Source organism: Saccoglossus kowalevskii, chromosome 2, assembly GCF_978046115.1.
Source record: "Saccoglossus kowalevskii chromosome 2, keSacKowa6.1, whole genome shotgun sequence".
Taxonomy (NCBI): domain Eukaryota; kingdom Metazoa; phylum Hemichordata; class Enteropneusta; family Harrimaniidae; genus Saccoglossus; species Saccoglossus kowalevskii.
In genome coordinates, this window is record NC_140642.1 from 14384826 (window position 1) to 14404550 (window position 19725).

A 19725-nucleotide genomic window follows, 5' to 3' on the forward strand; every position below is an offset into this window, starting at 1 on the left:
CTGCATGCTGCTATGTCTGTTTGCTATACCAGGACTGCATGCTGCTATGTCTTTTTGCTATACCAGGACTGCATGCTGCTATGTCTTGTTTGCTATGCCAGGACTGCATGCTGTGATGTCTGTTTGCTATGCCAGGACTGCATGCTGTGATGTCTGTTTGCTATGCCAGGACTGCATGCTGCTATGTCTGTTTGCTGTACCAGGACTGCATGCTGCTATGTCTGTTTGCTATGCCAGGACTGCATGCTGCTATGTCTGTTTGCTATACCAGGACTGCATGCTGCTATGTCTGTTTGCTATGCCAGGACTGCATGCTGTGATGTCTGTTTGCTATGCCAGGACTGCATGCTGCTATGTCTGTTTGCTGTACCAGGACTGCATGCTGCTATGTCTGTTTGCTATACCAGGACTGCATGCTGCTATGTCTGTTTGCTATGCCCCTACTGCATGCTGCTATGTCTGTTTGCTATGCCAGGACTGCATGCTGCTATGTCTATTTGCTATGCCAGGACTGCATGCTGCTATGTCTGTTTGCTATGCCAGGACTGCATGCTATGTCTGTTTGCTATGCCAGGACTGCATGCTGTGATGTCTGTTTGCTATGCCAGGACTGCATGCTGCTATGTCTGTTTGCTATGCCACTACTGCATACTGCTATGTCTGTTTGCTGTACCAGGACTGCATGCTGCTATGTCTTTTTGCTATACCAGGACTGCATGCTGCTATGTCTTTTTGCTATACCAGGACTGCATGCTGCTATGTCTTTTTGCTATACCAGGACTGCATGCTGCTATGTCTGTTTGCTGTACCAGGACTGCATGCTGCTATGTCTGTTTGCTATGCCAGGACTGCATGCTGCTATGTCTGTTTGCTATGCCAGGACTGCATGCTGCTATGTCTGTTTGCTATGCCAGGACTGCATGCTGCTATGTCTGTTTGCTATACCAGGACTGCATGCTGCTATGTCTGTTTGCTATGTCAGGACTGCATGCTGCTATGTATGTTTGCTATGCCAGGACTGCATGCTGCTATGTCTGTTTGCTATGCTGCTACTGCATGCTGTTATGTCTGTTTGCTATACCAGGACTGCATGCTGTGACAACAAGTAGTTTAACTTCTTAGTCATGCAAATATTGTCGCGCAAGTTGTGCTAGCAGTTGCTTTGAGATGTCTCTGAAACTTTAGTATGTATATAACTTCTAGGATACTTGTTTTTTTTTCCTCAATAGCTGTATATTTTGAGAAGAAAGAATATGACCTGTGTATAAAAGAATGTGAGAAAGCAATTGAAGTAGGGAGGGAAAACAGAGCTGATTATAAACTTATTGCTAAGTAAGTTTGTATGATGAATAAACTAGAAGATGCATTAATTGCTGTACAATGTTGTAGCAGGGCAATTTATATCTACTGGCTGTTGTGAAATCCATTACCTCTTTGTATTAAGATTAATACTGTGTTCTCACTAGAAAAAGTTGTATGAACGTATTTTGCACCCAGTAATCTTATAATCTTTGTGTTCACACCAGCAATTCTTAATATGGCGGCCATTGGATAATGCATGCATGCATTGCCCTGACTCTTAGATTGGCTTTATTTGTCTTTTGTTTCGAGCTATAATAATTCACAAGTCTGAGTCATGTAATGTTCAAATAGAGGAGAATTATTTTGTATTGACGATAAATCAGTACACATCAGCTGGAATTAGAATAAAATTTCTACAAAATTAATGTAGGGAAATCATTGTGATATTAACACCCAGTAAGTTTTTTCAATATTTTTCTCTAAAAGTGCAAAACTGTCTGGTTAATGGTACTATGATATGTTGATTTGATTTTAACTGATTTTCCCAATTCAAATCACGAAAATGAATTTTATCCAAAGAAATTAATTCTTGTTATAATTTTCTTTTCAGGGCATTTGCTCGGATTGGAAATGCTTACATGAAACTAGAAGATTATGCTAATGCTAAAACTTTTTACAATAAATCATTAACAGAGCATCGTACTGCAGATACTCTTAAGAAATTACAACAGGTAAGTTGGTGTAGTCATAAATGTAACTACTATATGTCTAATTTATGGAAGCAACTATTAATTCAATGAACTGATCAGGAAATCTTGCATCAGTCAATCATTGTTGCTAGGAATATTCCCGTGATGTTTTATTCAACCTCTACAAGCGGATACATGACAGACATTTTTACAAGGGTTGTTGGATGGTAAAAACAACAAATGTAGCGATGTACAAGGAAATTGTATACAGTAGAAACTTTTTCTATTTTATGTTGGCTGTAAGCCCAGGGGTCTCAACATGTAAATTTGAGGAAAGTAAGGGGTGGGCTTATACCCGAGGACCACCTTGGAAAAGATGATTTTTTTGGTTTAACACTGTAATCATGACACTAGAGGGATTATTACGTCTCATTCCAAAAAAGTGTGAAATGAGTTGTCATTTATTATCACATCACTTTTACAATGCAGAAACAAACATGTTCACAAAAATATGCAAATTTTAATAACAATAGATTTACATACTGTCTGAATTTACAGTGTAAAAATGATTAGGGTCTGTGGGAAAACAGTTGAAGGCAAACTGTTTTTAATCATATGCAAACTCTCGATGCAAAGCAATTTCCATGTTTTTAGTCCCCGTTCGGACGCAGTCCGAAAACGGGGACTTATGTTTTGCCCTGTGTGCGTCCGTCCGTCCGTCCGTCCGTGCGTCCGTCCGTGCGTCCGTGATCACCTGTATCTCGAACATGCATGGACCGATTAAGTTCAAACTTCACTCATACATCACACATTATATGGGACATATGCACATGCATTTTTTTCATGATCCGATTAACAATAGCCGAATAGCGGCCATTTTAAGGCCGAAAATGCATCAAAATCGCACATTTTCACCATTCCGGACCCGGATCTCAGTTATGCATGGACGGATTTTGTTCAAATTTGGTACATACATTAAACATAATTTTTTTTTTTGGATCGGGTTCGAAATGGATGACTGGCGGCCATTTTGTTTTAAAGAATTCAGTTCTGGATCCGTATCTGAGACATGCTTGGATTGATCGAGTTCAAACTTCACACACACAAGGTACATCATGTCACAAATATGTATGTGCATTTGTTTCATGATCTCATTAACGATAGCCAAATGGCGGCCGCTTTAAGGCCGAAAATGCATTGAAATCGCACATTTTCACCATTCCGGACCCGGATCTCAGTTATGCATGGACGGATTTCATTCAAATTTGGTACATACATTAAACATAATAGGACCTTGATGCACATCATTTTTTTTTTCCGGATCAAGTTCGAAATAGCCGACTGGCAGCCATTTTGTTTTAAAGAATTCAGTTCTGGATCCGTATCCGAGACATGTCTGGATTGATCAAGTTCAAACTTCACACACACAAGGTACATCATGTCACAAATATGTATGTGCATTTGTTTCATGATCTCATTAACGATAGCCAAATGGGGGCCGCTTTAAGGCCGAAAATGCATTGAAATCGCACATTTTCACCATTCCGGACCCGTATCTCAGTTATGCATGGATGGATTTTGTTCAAATTTGGTACATACATTAAACATAATAGGACCTTGATGCACGTCTTTTTTTTTTCGGATCAAGTTCGAAATGGGCGACTGGCGGCCATTTTGTTAAAGAATTCAGTTCTGGATCCGTATCCAAGACATGTCTGGATTGATCAAGTTCAAACTTCACACACACATGGTACATCATGTCACAAATAGATATGTCCATTTGTTTCATGATCTGCTTAACAATAGCGGAATGATGGCCATTTTAAGGCCGAAAATGCATCAAAATCACGTATTTTCACAATTCCAGAACCGGATCTCAGTCATGCATGGATGGATTTTGTTCAGATTTAGCACAATGTGTTGTACATATGCAGGTGCATTTCGGTCATGATCTGCTTTGAATGTATATGTCACTCAAATATGAACGGAACGGGGACGTGTCATTGACAATGACTTGTTCTGCATGATTTGACCTGAATGTCCACTGACCTGACCTGACCTGACAGTCTATCATTATCCAATCAAAATGCTGTGACGATTATTGACGATGTAATTTTTTTAAAGCAATACGAAAGTGAATTACTGCAATGTTAAAATACGATCTGCACTGATTTGAACAAAAATATAGTGATTTTTTGTTTTCCCTCATGAAAATGGTGATTTGAAATTTTTGAATGGTGAACGGAGTGTGGATGTATTTACCACCTTTCTCTTTTCAAAAGGTCATGTCAAAGCATAGTTCACACCCCATTCACAATTATTCACTGATTATTCAGAAAAGTCTAAGTGGGACACTGATTACTTGAAAAATTAAAATGATCAGGTTTTAGAACTTGACGGTCACAGTTTTGGCGTTTTAAAAGTTACCACTCAAAAAGATGTGGATTTCTTCAAGTTCAGTATTGCAACACATTGGGTTCGTTGTTGGTAAACACAGAACAGCAAGAGTGCGTTGTTCGCCATTGCACTGTGAAATGAATATTTCAATAAATTTAAACCAATCGTCAATGCCTTGCCAAAACAACCTGGGCGTATAAACGAGCATGCTTTCACCTCGTTAAATGTCTAAAAATAAGGGATGGGCTTATACTCGAGGATAGTCTAATGACCGGGTATGTACGGTAGATATAGACTTCAATGAGTGCTTGTAAAAAAACTATGCCAGGGGATTTGCCATATTTGATGGCTTTCTTGTTCTTAAAATAACATAGGTAGAGAAAGTGGAAAAGGAGAGAGAAAGACTTTTATATATTGACCCAGAAAAATCGCTAGTTGAAAAAACAGCAGGGAATGAATGTTTCAAGAAAGGTACGTGGATCTCGATGTGTCATTGTCAGAATTATAGCAAAATTTAACCCTTGCATGTTTGGGTAAAATAGACATAGACTAAAAATATAATTGTGTTGTTAATAGGTCAATATCCAGAAGCTGTGAAACACTACACAGAAGCCATTAAGAGAGCTCCCGACGATGCAAAGTTATACAGCAACAGAGCTGCTTGCTATACTAAGTTAGCAGAATTCAGTCTTGGTTTAAAAGACTGCGATGAATGTATTAAGTTGGATCCAACTTTTAGTAAGTATACACTGCAGTCGTACCATTACCAGTACCATTATGATATATAATTCATTGAACATTTGATTCTCCCAGTGTACTGACTGGCAAAAATATTTTATTTGTGTATATCGTCAAATGTTGCAACATGCCACATTGTGTCTTATTGAGTCCTGGTATCTGCATAAAATAAGGAATATCTTGATATTTCCACAATGGCGATGTTTCAAATCTACACAGTGAAAAACTTCCACAAATTGAGGAAAGGTAAATTTAGACTCAACCCACCCAATCGCTATGTTTGTATAACTGTATGAATATCTCATCGGCTTTGCGTAATCCATTGTGCCCCGCCCTAAGTGGAAAAGATAACACAATGCCACGACAGTTTTCACGCAAGGTTTTGACTCCGCGGACGATTTTACGTCGGTTTCCCTAGTATTGTAAATATTTTTATTTTATTTTTTTATCTGACGATTGAACATCAGCAAGCGTCGGTGTATGATAGATGGGCAGAGAGATTGAAAATTAATTAGCTCCCACAGATTTTGTCAGTTTGTCTTGACATTTTTACACTATTTTGACAACGTCTCTACTAATAAAAAGCAAAAAAAAAAGAAAATTCACTCTCAAGTGCCCTCGAACCTGCATCTATACCTTAAAGATGGACATGCTGTGATATTCTATTATGAAAGAGTGACTGTTTTATCCAAGCACTAGGTCACCCTTCAATTATGTCTTATTATAATCTTATTTTTCTAATTTGTACTACACAGTAAAGGGTTACATTCGTAAAGGAGCGATTCTGTTGGCATTGAAGGAGAATGGCAAAGCTATGAGTGCATATCAGAAAGCGATAGATTTAGACCCAAGTTGTCAGGTTAGTGTAAACATGCATGGATCTAATTCCTGTGCTGTGTATCCCACAGTAACCGTTACTTACTGTATCTATACATCCTTTCACATGTATTTATGGGTAATTATCAGTTGTCTGACTGATAAATGTTTGCATATTGTTAGGAACGATACTTTCGTCATTGTTGCTGTATGTGATATTAGACATTACAGGTTTCTGATGCACATCATTTATTTTTAAGATCGGGTTCAAAATGGCTGTCTGGCAGCTATTTTGTTTTAATAAATGGGCTTCTAGACCCTCATCTCCAACTTGTTTTGACTGATTATGTTCAAATTTTAAATATTCATTATACATCATGTCATAGATAAATATATTGGTTTGACGATCCTATTCAAAATGGCCGAATGGTGGTCATTTTTGTGCTAAAAAATCATCAAATATCGAGCATTTCTTGCATTTATGGATGGATTTTGTTCAAACTTATAACATACATTAGACATTACAGATTCGTGATGCGCGTCGTTTTATTTTTCAGATTGGATTCAAAATGGCTGACTGGTGGCCATTTTGTTTTAATGATTGGGCTTCTAGAGCCATATCTCTTAAATGCTTTGACTGATTATATTCAAATTTTATATATTCGTTATACATCATGTTATATATATATATATAAACATGTATTCAAAATGGCTGATTTTGAATGCTGTTCCAGAGCAATATCTCTCAATATGGACAAGTACTTGTTTGACGATCAGATACAAATGTCAATCATTTTAATGTTAAAAAAATCATATTCCTGACATGGTTATATTCCAGCTATATTACTATAAACAAAACTATATATCTTAAATTTGATAACTAACGGAGACTGTGCCATGCATGGCTTGTTTTCACTGATTTTTGAGGGGTTGAATGTGTAAAATATATGAAAAGAAGTATATTTGCTGGATTTTATTAGTCCCCATTCGGACGCAGTCCGAAAACGGGGACTTACGTTTTGCCCTGTGTGCGTCCGTCCGTGCGTCCGTGATCACCTGTATCTCTAACATGCATGGACCGATTAAGTTCAAACTTCACTCATACATCACACATTATATGGGACATATGCACATGCATTTTTTTCATGATCCGATTAACGATAGCCGAATAGCGGCCATTTTAAGGCCGAAAATGCATCAAAATCGCACATTTTCACCATTCCGGACCCGGATCTCAGTTATGCATGGACGGATTTCATTCAAATTTGGTACATACATTAAACATAATAGGACCTTGATGCACGTCATTTTTTTTTCCGGATCAAGTTCGAAATAGCCGACTGGCGGCCATTTTGTTTTAAAGAATTCAGTTCTGGATCCGTATCCGAGACATGTCTGGATTGATCAAGTTCAAACTTCACACGCACAAGGTACATCATGTCACAAATACGTATGTGCATTTGTTTCATGATCTCATTAACGATAGCCAAATGGGGGCCGCTTTAAGGCCAAAAATGCATTGAAATCGCACATTTTCACCATTCCGGACCCGTATCTCAGTTATGCATGGATGGATTTTGTTCAAATTTGGTACATACATTAAACATAATAGGACCTTGATGCACGTCTTTTTTTTTTTCGGATCAAGTTCGGAATGGCCGACTGGCGGCCATTTTGTTAAAGAATTCAGTTCTGGATCCGTATCCAAGACATGTCTGGATTGATCAAGTTCAAACTTTACACACACATGGTACATCATGTAACAAATAGATATGTGCATTTGTTTCATGATCTGCTTAACAATAGCGGAATGATGGCCATTTTAAGGCCGAAAATGCATCAAAATCACGTATTTTCACAATTCCAGAACCGGATCTCAGTCATGCATGGATGGATTTTGTTCAGATTTAGTACAATGTGTTGTACATATGCAGGTGCATTTCGGTCATGATCTGCTTTGAATGTATATGTCGCTCAAATATGAACGGAACGGGGACGTGTCATTGACAATGACTTGTTTTCATTGAATCATTCCTTCAGCGAAAATAGCGAAAATGAATTACAAGCAAAAATAAAGTATTTTACAGTATTTCAAAAAATAGAAATGGAAGGGGTGGGTGCCAAGTTGCACGAGTATGGTATATCACATGCATTTCGTATTTTAAAATAATTTGACAAAAGCTAACAATAGTTTGATTGTTTTTAATTCTAGGAAGCAATAGATGGCTATTCTAGGTGTGTAAGCTCACAGAGTAGTGATCCAGAGGAGATACGTCAGAATGCCATGCAAGATCCAGAGGTGCAACAAATCATGCAAGATCCAGCAATGAGAATGATTCTGGAACAGATGCAGCAGAATCCAAGTGCACTGCGAGAGTAAGAATAAAAAATACTCCATAACAAATTTTTTGTGTTCTTAGAAACTTTGTGCGATATGAAAAACAAATTTTAAGCACATAGGCCATTTCAACATGATAAAAACATTTACACAACTACTGTGAATGTAATTGTTTTTGTTCAGCACGATGAGTTTTTGTTAATTTTGATCGATGATTTTTTTTCCCTGAGTCTATTGTTAACTGTGGCCATCTTTTTTTTCCTCTCTCTTCAGACACTTGAAGAATCCTGCTATTGCTGCCAAGATACAGAAACTATTAGACGTGGGACTGATAGCGATACATTGATGTGTAACTGTGATGACAGCCTTGTTTTTATCTCAATTATGGTATGCAACTTGATACGGGATACAGAACATTTTTGTGTTGGTTGGATGGCTCACAAATTAGAACCATTATTTGGGATGTACATTTCATTAATATTTGATTCCTTTGATAGTGTCTCATGTATTCATATTTGACTTTGACGACCAGAAGTCAAAACCTTATTGAAAAAAACACACTAAGCTCCTATTAAAGTTGTCATACCATACTTGGAAACTCTTTATTAATAACAAAAAGTCCTGTACTCCCCTTGAACAAAGGGGTTTGTAATTGCATGTCATTTAATTGTAACGCTAGCATCCAGACATTGTTTTTTTACACATATACAGGAGCATTCATGTGATTGTCAATGCAACCATGAATTTTGATCTAAATTAGTCATTCTATATATCTTTACATACTTGCTGTAAGTCATTTAAGTTAAATATATAATAATATCCTACAAATTTAAAGGAGTGTGCGATTCAAAGTTCATTGAACAGATTAGGTTCAGGTTAATAATACTATTGTTTTTATAAACAGTGTTCACATGTTAGATAGTAGTGTTTTTTAATAGTCAATTTTCCTCCCAAAGTTGTGCACCTGAATGGTAAAAAGTTGTAATGTATCTGGCAACCTCATTAGATTGCTCGCATTGGTCATGTATATTCAACCTATCATTGCTTTCGGTATTGATTGCAAATGTGTAATGTCTTTTTTCAGATGGTTAATAAAGACAAGTAATTGAATTAAGTTTTGTGTTTTTATTGTGAGCTATTTTGTACAGAAGTCCCTTGATATCAGCAAACCTGTCCATGATTATTCATTTTTTGCCCATTGGTTGTGAAGACAAATGATTTTGAGTACTGTTAAGATAGACAAGTTGGAGCCTTGAGTAATGAAATGTGCGCCAATGCTGGTCAGAAACAGGGACTTTTGTTAGTTTGTACTGGTACAAGTTATAATGATCTCCATTTTTCAAACATGTTAAGTTTTTTAGCTCCGCTGTCGAGCAGAGCTTATCATACGAGTAATTGTCCATCTGCGACTGCATAAACTTTTTACATTTTCGACTTCTTGAAAACTACAAGCCTCATTGCTTTGATAATTGGTGTATATATATATCTTTAATTCTCTAATACATATAATAAAAAGAAAATTAACGAATTAGGGGTCCAAGCCCTTTCAGGGGTGGAGTCCTATTGTTATCGCTCGAATTTTTTTTCTTCATCTTCTTTCCATTGTTTTTTAGTCAGCTCGTTTGAGAAAATGGCTGAACAGAATGTTTTCAAACTTGCTGTGCTGATTGGTGGTGATGTGAACTTGTGCACAGATTTCTAAATTTGTATTGGTTAACTGTCATGGCTGCTATAGAGTCAAAATTAGACCAGAGGGGGGGGGGGGGGTAATCGCCCCTTTCTGAGGGTCTAGGGCTTTCAAATTTTTTACTTGCCTAAATGCAATAAATATCGCCAATAAAAACTTTAGCAGTGACATGGCTTTTTCTGTTATGCCGACTCAGCAATTTCTTCTTCTGAACAACATGGTCTGTCGCTATGAAACTTAGTATATAGCTTCTATTTACCTATATCTACTTAGTTTGGGAAACAAAATTTTGTGAAAACAGGAAATTAGCAATTACATGTGTTGTATTGGTCAGATTGGAGTGAAAATTTGTATATGCATTCTAATCTGGAAATTCATTTTTCCAACCGAATGGCACCCCATGGGGTGGGGGGCTTCTAACCTAAGTAATATGCATAACTGTTGTAGTTAGGAAGATGAATCCTGTTATGACAATGTTGAACAAGAAATTTGATTAAAATAACAGATGACCATATATGGTCATGTGAGCTAATTACCGGTAATATGCATAATTGTCGTATCTGTAACACTGTCACATAACTGAACATACAACTAGTCCCATAATGAAGGCATCAAACAAAAGATGTAACCTCATTAATATGCATAAGAAATACACCCACATTTTACCCCCAAATTGTTATCAGTCACATGGTTATGGTGTCAACACCCCATTTCAATGAGTATCTGCAGATAACTTTTCTGACAATGCTGCTTGCATTTTGATGAATATTTTTGGTAAAAATTGATATTTTCGAATTCTTGTTGAAAACAGCAAGTCTGATTGCTTTGATACTAAACATTGTTCATTTTCTAACGATATCTTCAGTTCTTTAATTGAAATGTGCAGTGGAGCTATCTCAGCCGACAGGCTGCTTGATTAGAATTTAAATTGCAAACTGGCTACGGTTTTTTGGATGTGCTTTTATATAAAAACAACACATGGTACACGTCAATTTTGCATTTTGACTGTCGGCATAATTGCTGACCAGATTTGTTTTTGATGTCTTCATAACCTTTTTTGAGACAAGCCCCTTCAGATTTTGTTAAAAAGTGTTCATTTCACAAGAGATATGATCTAAAATAAAGTTTTATTCAAGCATTTCTTGTTACAGATTTTACTGATAAATAAAGTCATGGTAAATACAGCAACAATCCATGCTGTATAGAAATAAGTTTTCATTTGCACTAAACTGGAATCAGTAGTTCTAAAGTCTATTTACACAAAGCACTGTTACCAGGCAAGTAAGCATGGAAAAAAAACAACTTGGCACACAATAATACTGATACAAAAGGGTGGGTGGGGGGGGGGGACATACAATCTTTTAGTTTTTAATTAAAAAATTGTTCAGTGTTTGTTACTATGCTTGCAACAAGACATCCAATCACACAACTTTGTGATTAAAGAGCAGTGGTCGTCACACCACACATGCACGAGATAAAAGACTTGTATAAACAAAGATGGCGACTTTGGCTGTTGAGCAGACTAACAAGTACAAATGTGAGACGTTACAAAGCTTTAACTCGTTAATTTTTTGGGTGATTGGAGGGAATCGAAGGAGTCACCAGCATAATTATTAAGCGTTGTAACCAGGTCAAAATTCGTACTTGTGGGAAAATCAATGTTTATCAACACAAATGTTGCACATGTGCAGCATGACAACCACAGCCCTTTAATATGCTGGCATTGCTGAAAGTTATAAAATAATTAAAAAAAAACTACGAAATTAAAAAAATTATATACAACTTATAAATCCTGTAAAAAACTTGTAAAAGAAAATAACAAGCTCTAAATTGAAATGCTGAAACCATATCAAATTAATGTACACACACATTACTATATTTGCTATTAGAAGTGCATACATTTATTGAATGCTAAATCATTGAAATATTTTGACCATAGACTTGCACATCCGCACTTTTAAAGTAACAATACAGTATTTACTATTAATCAAGAAATAAAATAATGCTGTGCCACAATTCACTGTACCACAATTCACTAACCAAACTCACTCATACTGTGCCACAATTTACTGTCCAAACTCACTCATACTGTGCCACAATTCACTAACCAAACTCACTCATACTGTGTTGCATACATAGCACAAATGTAAATGTTCAGTTTACTATATTCTATTTCTCATGGCAGTACTATTTTTTTCTTGACATGAATTATTTACAAATAAATACAATAAAGTCAACATCTTCACAAATAGTACATTTTATGTTTATGAGTACCGGTAGTCGTAATATATATTCACTTCATGAGTTCTGCCTTTTGTCTTTTTTTTTTTTAGCACCAACAGTTAACATTTGAAGTCATGTGTCTTGGTACTCTCCAAACAGAGGCAGTTTGCTCTCAGCCATGCTTCACTCACACACCTCTGTCACATGGATTTGCCCAATATAGCCAGGCTGCCATTTTAGCTATGCAAATATTTAGGTCGGAGTGAGTGCAAAAAAACCTGTCAATTAGGGCCAACACGATTTCCTCGCATATTATTATGCAAATCCATGTGTGGCAGAGGTGTGTGTGGGATTAAAGCATGCTGGGAACAAGCACTTTTTGTATGAAGAGTGGTGTCCTGCTTGACCAATCATGAAACAAAGTAGCAAATAAAGCAGAACTGAATTTTAACATTATTGTAGTCCTAAAATGTTATCTATATTCCTCACCTGGTAAAAGTATTCATAACTACACTAGGATATTCTATTCAATGTTGAAATCTGATTGATTTCAACCAACATGTGCATACAATCCTTTTTCTTAGCTCAAGGTTGAATGGATTTATTTAATATTTCCTCTGTGGTCACATTAAATTTACATGTAATAACACTAAAGTATATATTTTATCACCATGGCAACTAATGGATGTACTAAATGTAGACTACTCCAGGAATTTGATAAATTTTGGTTTTCCATGCTGTTGTCTGTTCCACGCTACCACTTTCTTCTCAGTATTGGCAGCATATAAGAAATTACAATCATGTGAGTAAACCAAGCTGTGTGAGAAAGAAATACAAAATCATAAGTCATTCCACTATTTATCAACCTAAAACAAGGCACTCCTGATCATGTGCAAGTAAATCATATGTTGTAAATTACCTGATAATTGGCTTGTTGAAGTCTTCTGTATAGATTTCTCTGACTGGTTTTAAGTCCCAACTACTCCACAATCTGAAAATAACAGACCATAAATAATGCATTATTTCCCTTATCAACTTTTCAAATCTGATCAAGATCTGTGGACAATGGCAAATATTGTACAGTGACTGTGACAGTTATTTGACAACACAAGAAAAGTCTTGCATTTTAGTAGTGTAACGTTGAAGCAAAATATTTGAAAGGAATCACATTACACATTTTAAATACGACTCTGGTCTCCAAAAGATGAGCCACATATCACATTGCAGTTATAACTCAGTATACTGTAAAATACTTTATTTTAGCGGGAATTAATTTTCGCTGAAAAGAATTTTTGGGTGTTTTGTATGGAATTTATTTTTACTGATCTTGGATGAGTTGAATGTAAAATATAGAAAAAAAGGTATATTCGCTGAATTTTATTTTCACTGAGTCATTTCTTCAGCGAAAATAAAGTATTTTACAGTAATACAGAATAGATCTAGGTAGATAATTACTTGATAACTCCAGTATGAAGTCCGGCAGCTACGACATTGATTGATGCACCTTCTGGCGCTGTAGAGAAAGTTAAACTGTGTATAACACTATCACAGTGTACTTCACAGATTTTACTTCCATTAATTGACCATAAATATAAATCACTACCACCAGATGCTGCGGTTAAATAAAAAAACAATTGTTAATACAAAGAGCAAAATAAAGTAAAAACCAAATAAGTAACCTTCAGTGCTAATAGTAGCAGATTCAATGGCATAGATTTTGAATTTATTCTAGATTTCTGCTATCCTGATTTATTATTTTAACAAAAAATAACCTAAATATTACAAAACAAGTACATTTTATAATGCATTATAAAAATCTCTTCAATGATTAGTGGTGTTATTAAACTATTGAAGCTGTGTGTGTGAATATAAAGAATTGTCAACTCACAGGGTGTTGAGGCGGATACAATATCCCCCAGCGTATCACTGACAGCAACCGTAGTAACAGGCCCACTGTGATTACGTAAGGACTGCACATAACATAACCTACATGAGGAAGCAAGTAATGTTAAAATAATTCACTAGTTCTATGCTAGAGGTGGACATGGCAGATATGGCAAACCAAGACCTGACACTTGTTGAAACCCCATAGATGTGAATGTCTCACCAGCCCTCCAGATTGTGACCATGTTGGTCGCCATGGTGATTAAGTTAAATGAATGGCGATTCAAAAAAATATGTAGGTTGCCAATTGGCGAACTAAGAATAATCTGGCCGGCGACTAAACTTTCCGTAATATAAAACAGACTGTACAGCTTGTCAGCTCTTGGTGGGCAGTTTTTCCCACAATTCAACACTGCACATGTGTATTACGTTATCCGGCATATTTGTTATGAACAAAACTAGTCGGTAGTCATGAAGCGACGTACGATCGCAGCGTATTTTGCAAGTCCGAGCCATGTATCACATAGTGAATCAGTGTCGGACGATAGTGTTGAAACTCCGTGAAAAATCTAAAATTTCAACCGGTTTTAAATAATTCGTGTTGAAAATCTTACATGTTTTTAGAGTACAAAATTAAGGTGATTTTTCAGAATAGAAATCAGCAAATCATAAAAATGGGGATGATAGACAGTGTGCTTCGTTAGTTTTTAAAAAATGGAATGTCCATCAAATTGACGTAAACTTCCCCTTATTTCACGGTGAAAGCAAAGGTCGTGGACGAGTTGTAGGCTAAACAACTCAAAATCAAAAGAAAGTCATCAATCAGTATGTATTATGACAAGGAAATGTTGTAATACATATGTATCAAGTTACCTCTCTCTGTGATTTTTCATGGAAATTATTTGCTTGTTTTCAATTAATTTTAACAGTTGTTTGCTTCATTGAATTAAACTGAGCTGTCTCGCACCACCTAGGAAAACTTGCGAATGTTCGAAGTACAGGTACAAAAGATACATGGAAGTTTAGCAACTGGGACAGTTTGTATCTCCCTGAGTGCAATATATCCGGTTATAATCAAAGATCACGTGTCCTTATTTGAGGGACGAGATTCTGCCGTAAATTCGCCCTGGGCCGTTAAACGGCAGTTTGGATTAAAAAAATAAAATGAGATTTAAAAAAAATAAAATGGGACTTTCAAGGTGTATTTTGGCATAATTTTTCGCACATTTCATTCATTCATGACGCCTAAAATTGAGTAAGTTTTACCGTAGTTATTGACGCCTACTCAAGAGTATGATGTTTATTGTGTCTACTAGATTAGCGTGAATAACGGCGCAAATGGGTAAGCTTTGTTTCGACAATGAGCAGTTATCACTGTAATCAATGTTAAATTATTCTTCAAATGCTTAGTTTATTTTTTGAAAACAACTGATTTTTTGATTTAAAAAAAAAAATATGCCATTTCCCCATCAAAATCCAAGCCAAAAGATCGGACTACAACATCAGCAAGTCTTTTCCATATTACGTTCAATAACATTTAACATATTTAAATGAGCTATGATAATTTGAACACGTTGACATCATCCAGTTTAGTTTCTCTGTGATACGATATAATTTAGTATCATATGCTTGAATAAATACTTAAATTTAAACATAATTGTTGTTTCTGTGTAGTCTGTAAAACATAATAAATTCTGGCGACCTACAATTTTGTACTTGGCTACTAAATTTTCCAGCTGGCCACCAAAAGTTTGAACTTGGCAACTAGGAAAAAAATTAAACTTGGAGGGCTGCTCACCTGTTGAGACCCCATATACATGTACAGTTTTGTATGTGAAATTCTACCTGTTCAAACCCTGTATATGTGAGTCTCACCTGTTGTGACCCCATATATGTGAATGTCTCACCTGTTAAGACCCCATATAATACATGTGAATGTCTCACCTGTTGAGACCCAATATAATACATGTGAATGTCTCACCTGTTGAGACCCAATATAATACATGTGAATGTCTCACCTGTTGAGACCCAATATAATACATGTGAATGTCTCACCTGTTGAGACCCCATATATGTGAATGTCTCACCTGTTGAGACCCAATATAATACATGTGAATGTCTCACCTGTTGAGACCCAATATAATACATGTGAATGTCTCACCTGTTGAGACCCAATATAATACATGTGAATGTCTCACCTGTTGAGACCCCATATATGTGAATGTCTCACCTGTTGCGATCCCATATAATACATGTGAATGTCTCACCAGTTGAGACCCCATATAATACATGTGAATGTCTCACCTGTTGAGACCCCATATATGTGAATGTCTCACCTGTTGAGACCCAATATAATACATGTGAATGTCTCACCTGTTGAGACCCAATATATGTGAATGTCTCACCTGTTGCGATCCCATATAATACATGTGAATGTCTCACCTGTTGAGACCCCATATAATACATGTGAATGTCTCACCTGTTGAGACCCAATATAATACATGTGAATGTCTCACCTGTTGAGACCCAATATAATACATGTGAATGTCTCACCTGTTGAGACCCAATATAATACATGTGAATGTCTCACCTGTTGAGACCCAATATAATACATGTGAATGTCTCACCTGTTGCGACCCCATATATGTGAATGTCTCATCTGTTGAGACCCAATATAATACATGTGAATGTCTCACCTGTTGAGACCCCATATATGTGAATGTCTCACCTGTTGAGACCCAATATAATACATGTGAATGTCTCACCTGTTGAGACCCAATATATGTGAATGTCTCACCTGTTGCGATCCCATATAATACATGTGAATGTCTCACCTGTTGAGACCCCATATAATACATGTGAATGTCTCACCTGTTGAGACCCAATATAATACATGTGAATGCCTCACCTGTTGAGACCCAATATAATACATGTGAATGTCTCACCTGTTGAGACCCAATATAATACATGTGAATGTCTCACCTGTTGAGACCCAATATAATACATGTGAATGTCTCACCTGTTGCGACCCCATATATGTGAATGTCTCACCTGTTGAGACCCAATATAATACATGTGAATGTCTCACCTGTTGAGACCCCATATATGTGAATGTCTCACCTGTTGAGACCCAATATAATACATGTGAATGTCTCACCTGTTGAGACCCAATATAATACATGTGAATGTCTCACCTGTTGAGACCCCATATATGTGAATGTCTCACCTGTTGCGATCCCATATAATACATGTGAATGTCTCACCTGTTGAGACCCAATATAATACATGTGAATGTCTCACCTGTTGAGACCCAATATAATACATGTGAATGTCTCACCTGTTGAGACCCAATATAATACATGTGAATGTCTCACCTGTTGAGACCCAATATAATACATGTGAATGTCTCACCTGTTGCGACCCCATATATGTGAATGTCTCACCTGTTGCGATCCCATATAATACATGTGAATGTCTCACCTGTTGAGACCCCATATATGTGAATGTCTCACCTGTTGAGACCCCATATAATACATGTGAATGTCTCACCAGTTGAGACCCCATATAATACATGTGAATGTCTCACCTGTTGAGACCCCATATATGTGAATGTCTCACCTGTTGCGATCCCATATAATACATGTGAATGTCTCACCAGTTGAGACCCCATATAATACATGTGAATGTCTCACCTGTTGAGACCCAATATACATGTACAGTTTTGTATGTGAAAGTCTCACCTGTTCAGGCCTTGTATATGTGAAGGACTCCCCTGTTGCGATCCCATATAATACATGTGAATGTCTCACCTGTTGAGACCCCTATTTTTCACTTTTTTGATGTTTTGAGCAATTTCATTGGGTTTTAATTTCACAAACTTGGCAGGGAAGCAACGAGTTCTATTGTTATTTCACATGTACATGTAGATATAACAGATTTTACAATTCAGCGAAAATAGCAAAATATAAAGACCAGTGAATAATTGCGTTTATAGTACATGTAAATATCTCACCTGTTGAGATCCCATATAATGCATGAAGCATCTTGGCTTGAACTCACAAGGATGCTATATGGTGTACACACTGCCAATCCTGTAATAATATCACGATGACCATATAAGAGGGTTCGACTGCCAACCACTTCAATATCTGATTGCTAAGACAAAGATAGAAATGTTATGTCAATTGTTATGTACATATAATTATATTAACACATCACCTGATGAAAACTTTAATTAATAACCAAAATTAATGCGAAAAAAACAATAACACTATCTTATCGAGAAACTTGTATTATACTAGTGTTGAGATGACAGGGTGCCAAAGAACCCATTCTCATGCATGTTGGTCATTTGCTAAGAATTGTGCATATAATTTGTTTTTGTTTTTATAAATGTTTTTTGGGAGAGGTTACAAGCTGGAACAGTTTTGTTTTTTTCAACACAGCTGAAGTATAATATTATGAATTTAATAAATGCTCTTCTGTGTTGTCAGAATACTTACTCTAGCTGGGTTGTATTTAGTTGTATAGGCCATAATAACACCAGACACAGTACCAGCGAACAGCTGTCGGCAATCTGACAGTGAACTACAACAGCTGATCTAGATATGCAAAACATAATTAAATGTCATATGGGTAAAAACATCCTGTCAACACCATAAAATAATGGCTGTACACATGTGCAATGTAGTAATATTTTCTTTTCCATAGTAGTCATACTACATGAGATTATTCACAAAATTGTGACATTAACACTGAATTTCATTGTTTTTTTATATATATAAATTGTACAAGCAATCACTGAATTGATCATTATGCCTGTCAAGTAAAGGTTCAATGGACACAATACATTTATATAATAATTACCTGATCAGAGGTATTAGTGTGGATGAAGTTAATAGTAGGGTCATTCCGTCTGTGTTTCAGTCTCATTATGCCATCAGGATGGCCCCAGCTAAGTCTAGCTGACCACTGCACATCTGTAGTATGCATAGAACTCACACCTAAATTGCATAAACATATTTATAGTTACACTGAACACTATACTCAGCTTAATTAACAGACTGACAGTGAACTTGTAGAGTTTCATTCTCTTCGTTAGTCATGTCAACTGTTCTTCTGGTATTTAGAACAGTGAATGCAATGGTGGTGGAGAATTTGAGGGGCAAAATTTGCATGATATTTTCTCGCTCTCAAAAGTAATTTCAATGGTCATTTGCATCTAAGTCTATAGACTTTCAGAATATCATGTTTCTATGATGCAGACTGATGGGGTTGATAATAAAAGCTGCTAGTAAAATTAATTACAAGTACAAATACTTTCATTTTACATTATCACGATTTAGCAGTTAAGAAACTCAGTAAAGGTAATTTACCTTTCTCTTTGGCGTACACCACAAAAAGACATACATTAGAAGCCAAGCCACATACGGATCCTGTAGGCAGTGCTACTAGTCTTGATACCAATGTATTGTATGTCTGGGTCCAACACACCTTGGGTTCAGCTGTAGTTGGACTACCAACGTAATTCCCCCATTTCAACCCTTTAATATACTTTACTGGCCTCTGTAATATAAGAAATATCATTAAATTTAATATCAATCTAAATTTGTAATTGATTTTGTACACATATATACTATTAGTTAAAGATC

The 19725-nt window shown here is 36.3% G+C and overlaps 2 protein-coding genes across 2 annotated transcripts in view; one reads left to right on the forward strand and one right to left on the reverse strand.

Moving 5' to 3' along the window:
- The window catches only part of LOC100374768 (stress-induced-phosphoprotein 1-like), a 37944-nt gene extending 28550 nt beyond the window's left edge, over window positions 1-9394 (forward strand). Inside the window, exons 7-13 of the mRNA XM_085491859.1 lie at window positions 1230-1332; window positions 1913-2033; window positions 4763-4859; window positions 4965-5126; window positions 5882-5985; window positions 8155-8318; window positions 8554-9394. Coding sequence (XP_085347985.1) covers window positions 1230-1332; window positions 1913-2033; window positions 4763-4859; window positions 4965-5126; window positions 5882-5985; window positions 8155-8318; window positions 8554-8626 — 824 coding nt within the window. The 3' untranslated portion in view covers window positions 8627-9394. The remainder of the gene's footprint in view (window positions 1-1229; window positions 1333-1912; window positions 2034-4762; window positions 4860-4964; window positions 5127-5881; window positions 5986-8154; window positions 8319-8553) is intronic.
- Window positions 9395-11075: 1681 nt separating this feature from the next.
- The window catches only part of LOC100374918 (lysosomal-trafficking regulator-like), a 78288-nt gene continuing 69638 nt past the window's right edge, over window positions 11076-19725 (reverse strand). Inside the window, exons 44-51 of the mRNA XM_085491867.1 lie at window positions 19450-19639; window positions 18941-19077; window positions 18577-18675; window positions 18087-18229; window positions 14079-14176; window positions 13646-13802; window positions 13110-13181; window positions 11076-13006 (exon numbers count right to left, since the gene is read on the reverse strand). Coding sequence (XP_085347993.1) covers window positions 12892-13006; window positions 13110-13181; window positions 13646-13802; window positions 14079-14176; window positions 18087-18229; window positions 18577-18675; window positions 18941-19077; window positions 19450-19639 — 1011 coding nt within the window. The 3' untranslated portion in view covers window positions 11076-12891. The remainder of the gene's footprint in view (window positions 13007-13109; window positions 13182-13645; window positions 13803-14078; window positions 14177-18086; window positions 18230-18576; window positions 18676-18940; window positions 19078-19449; window positions 19640-19725) is intronic.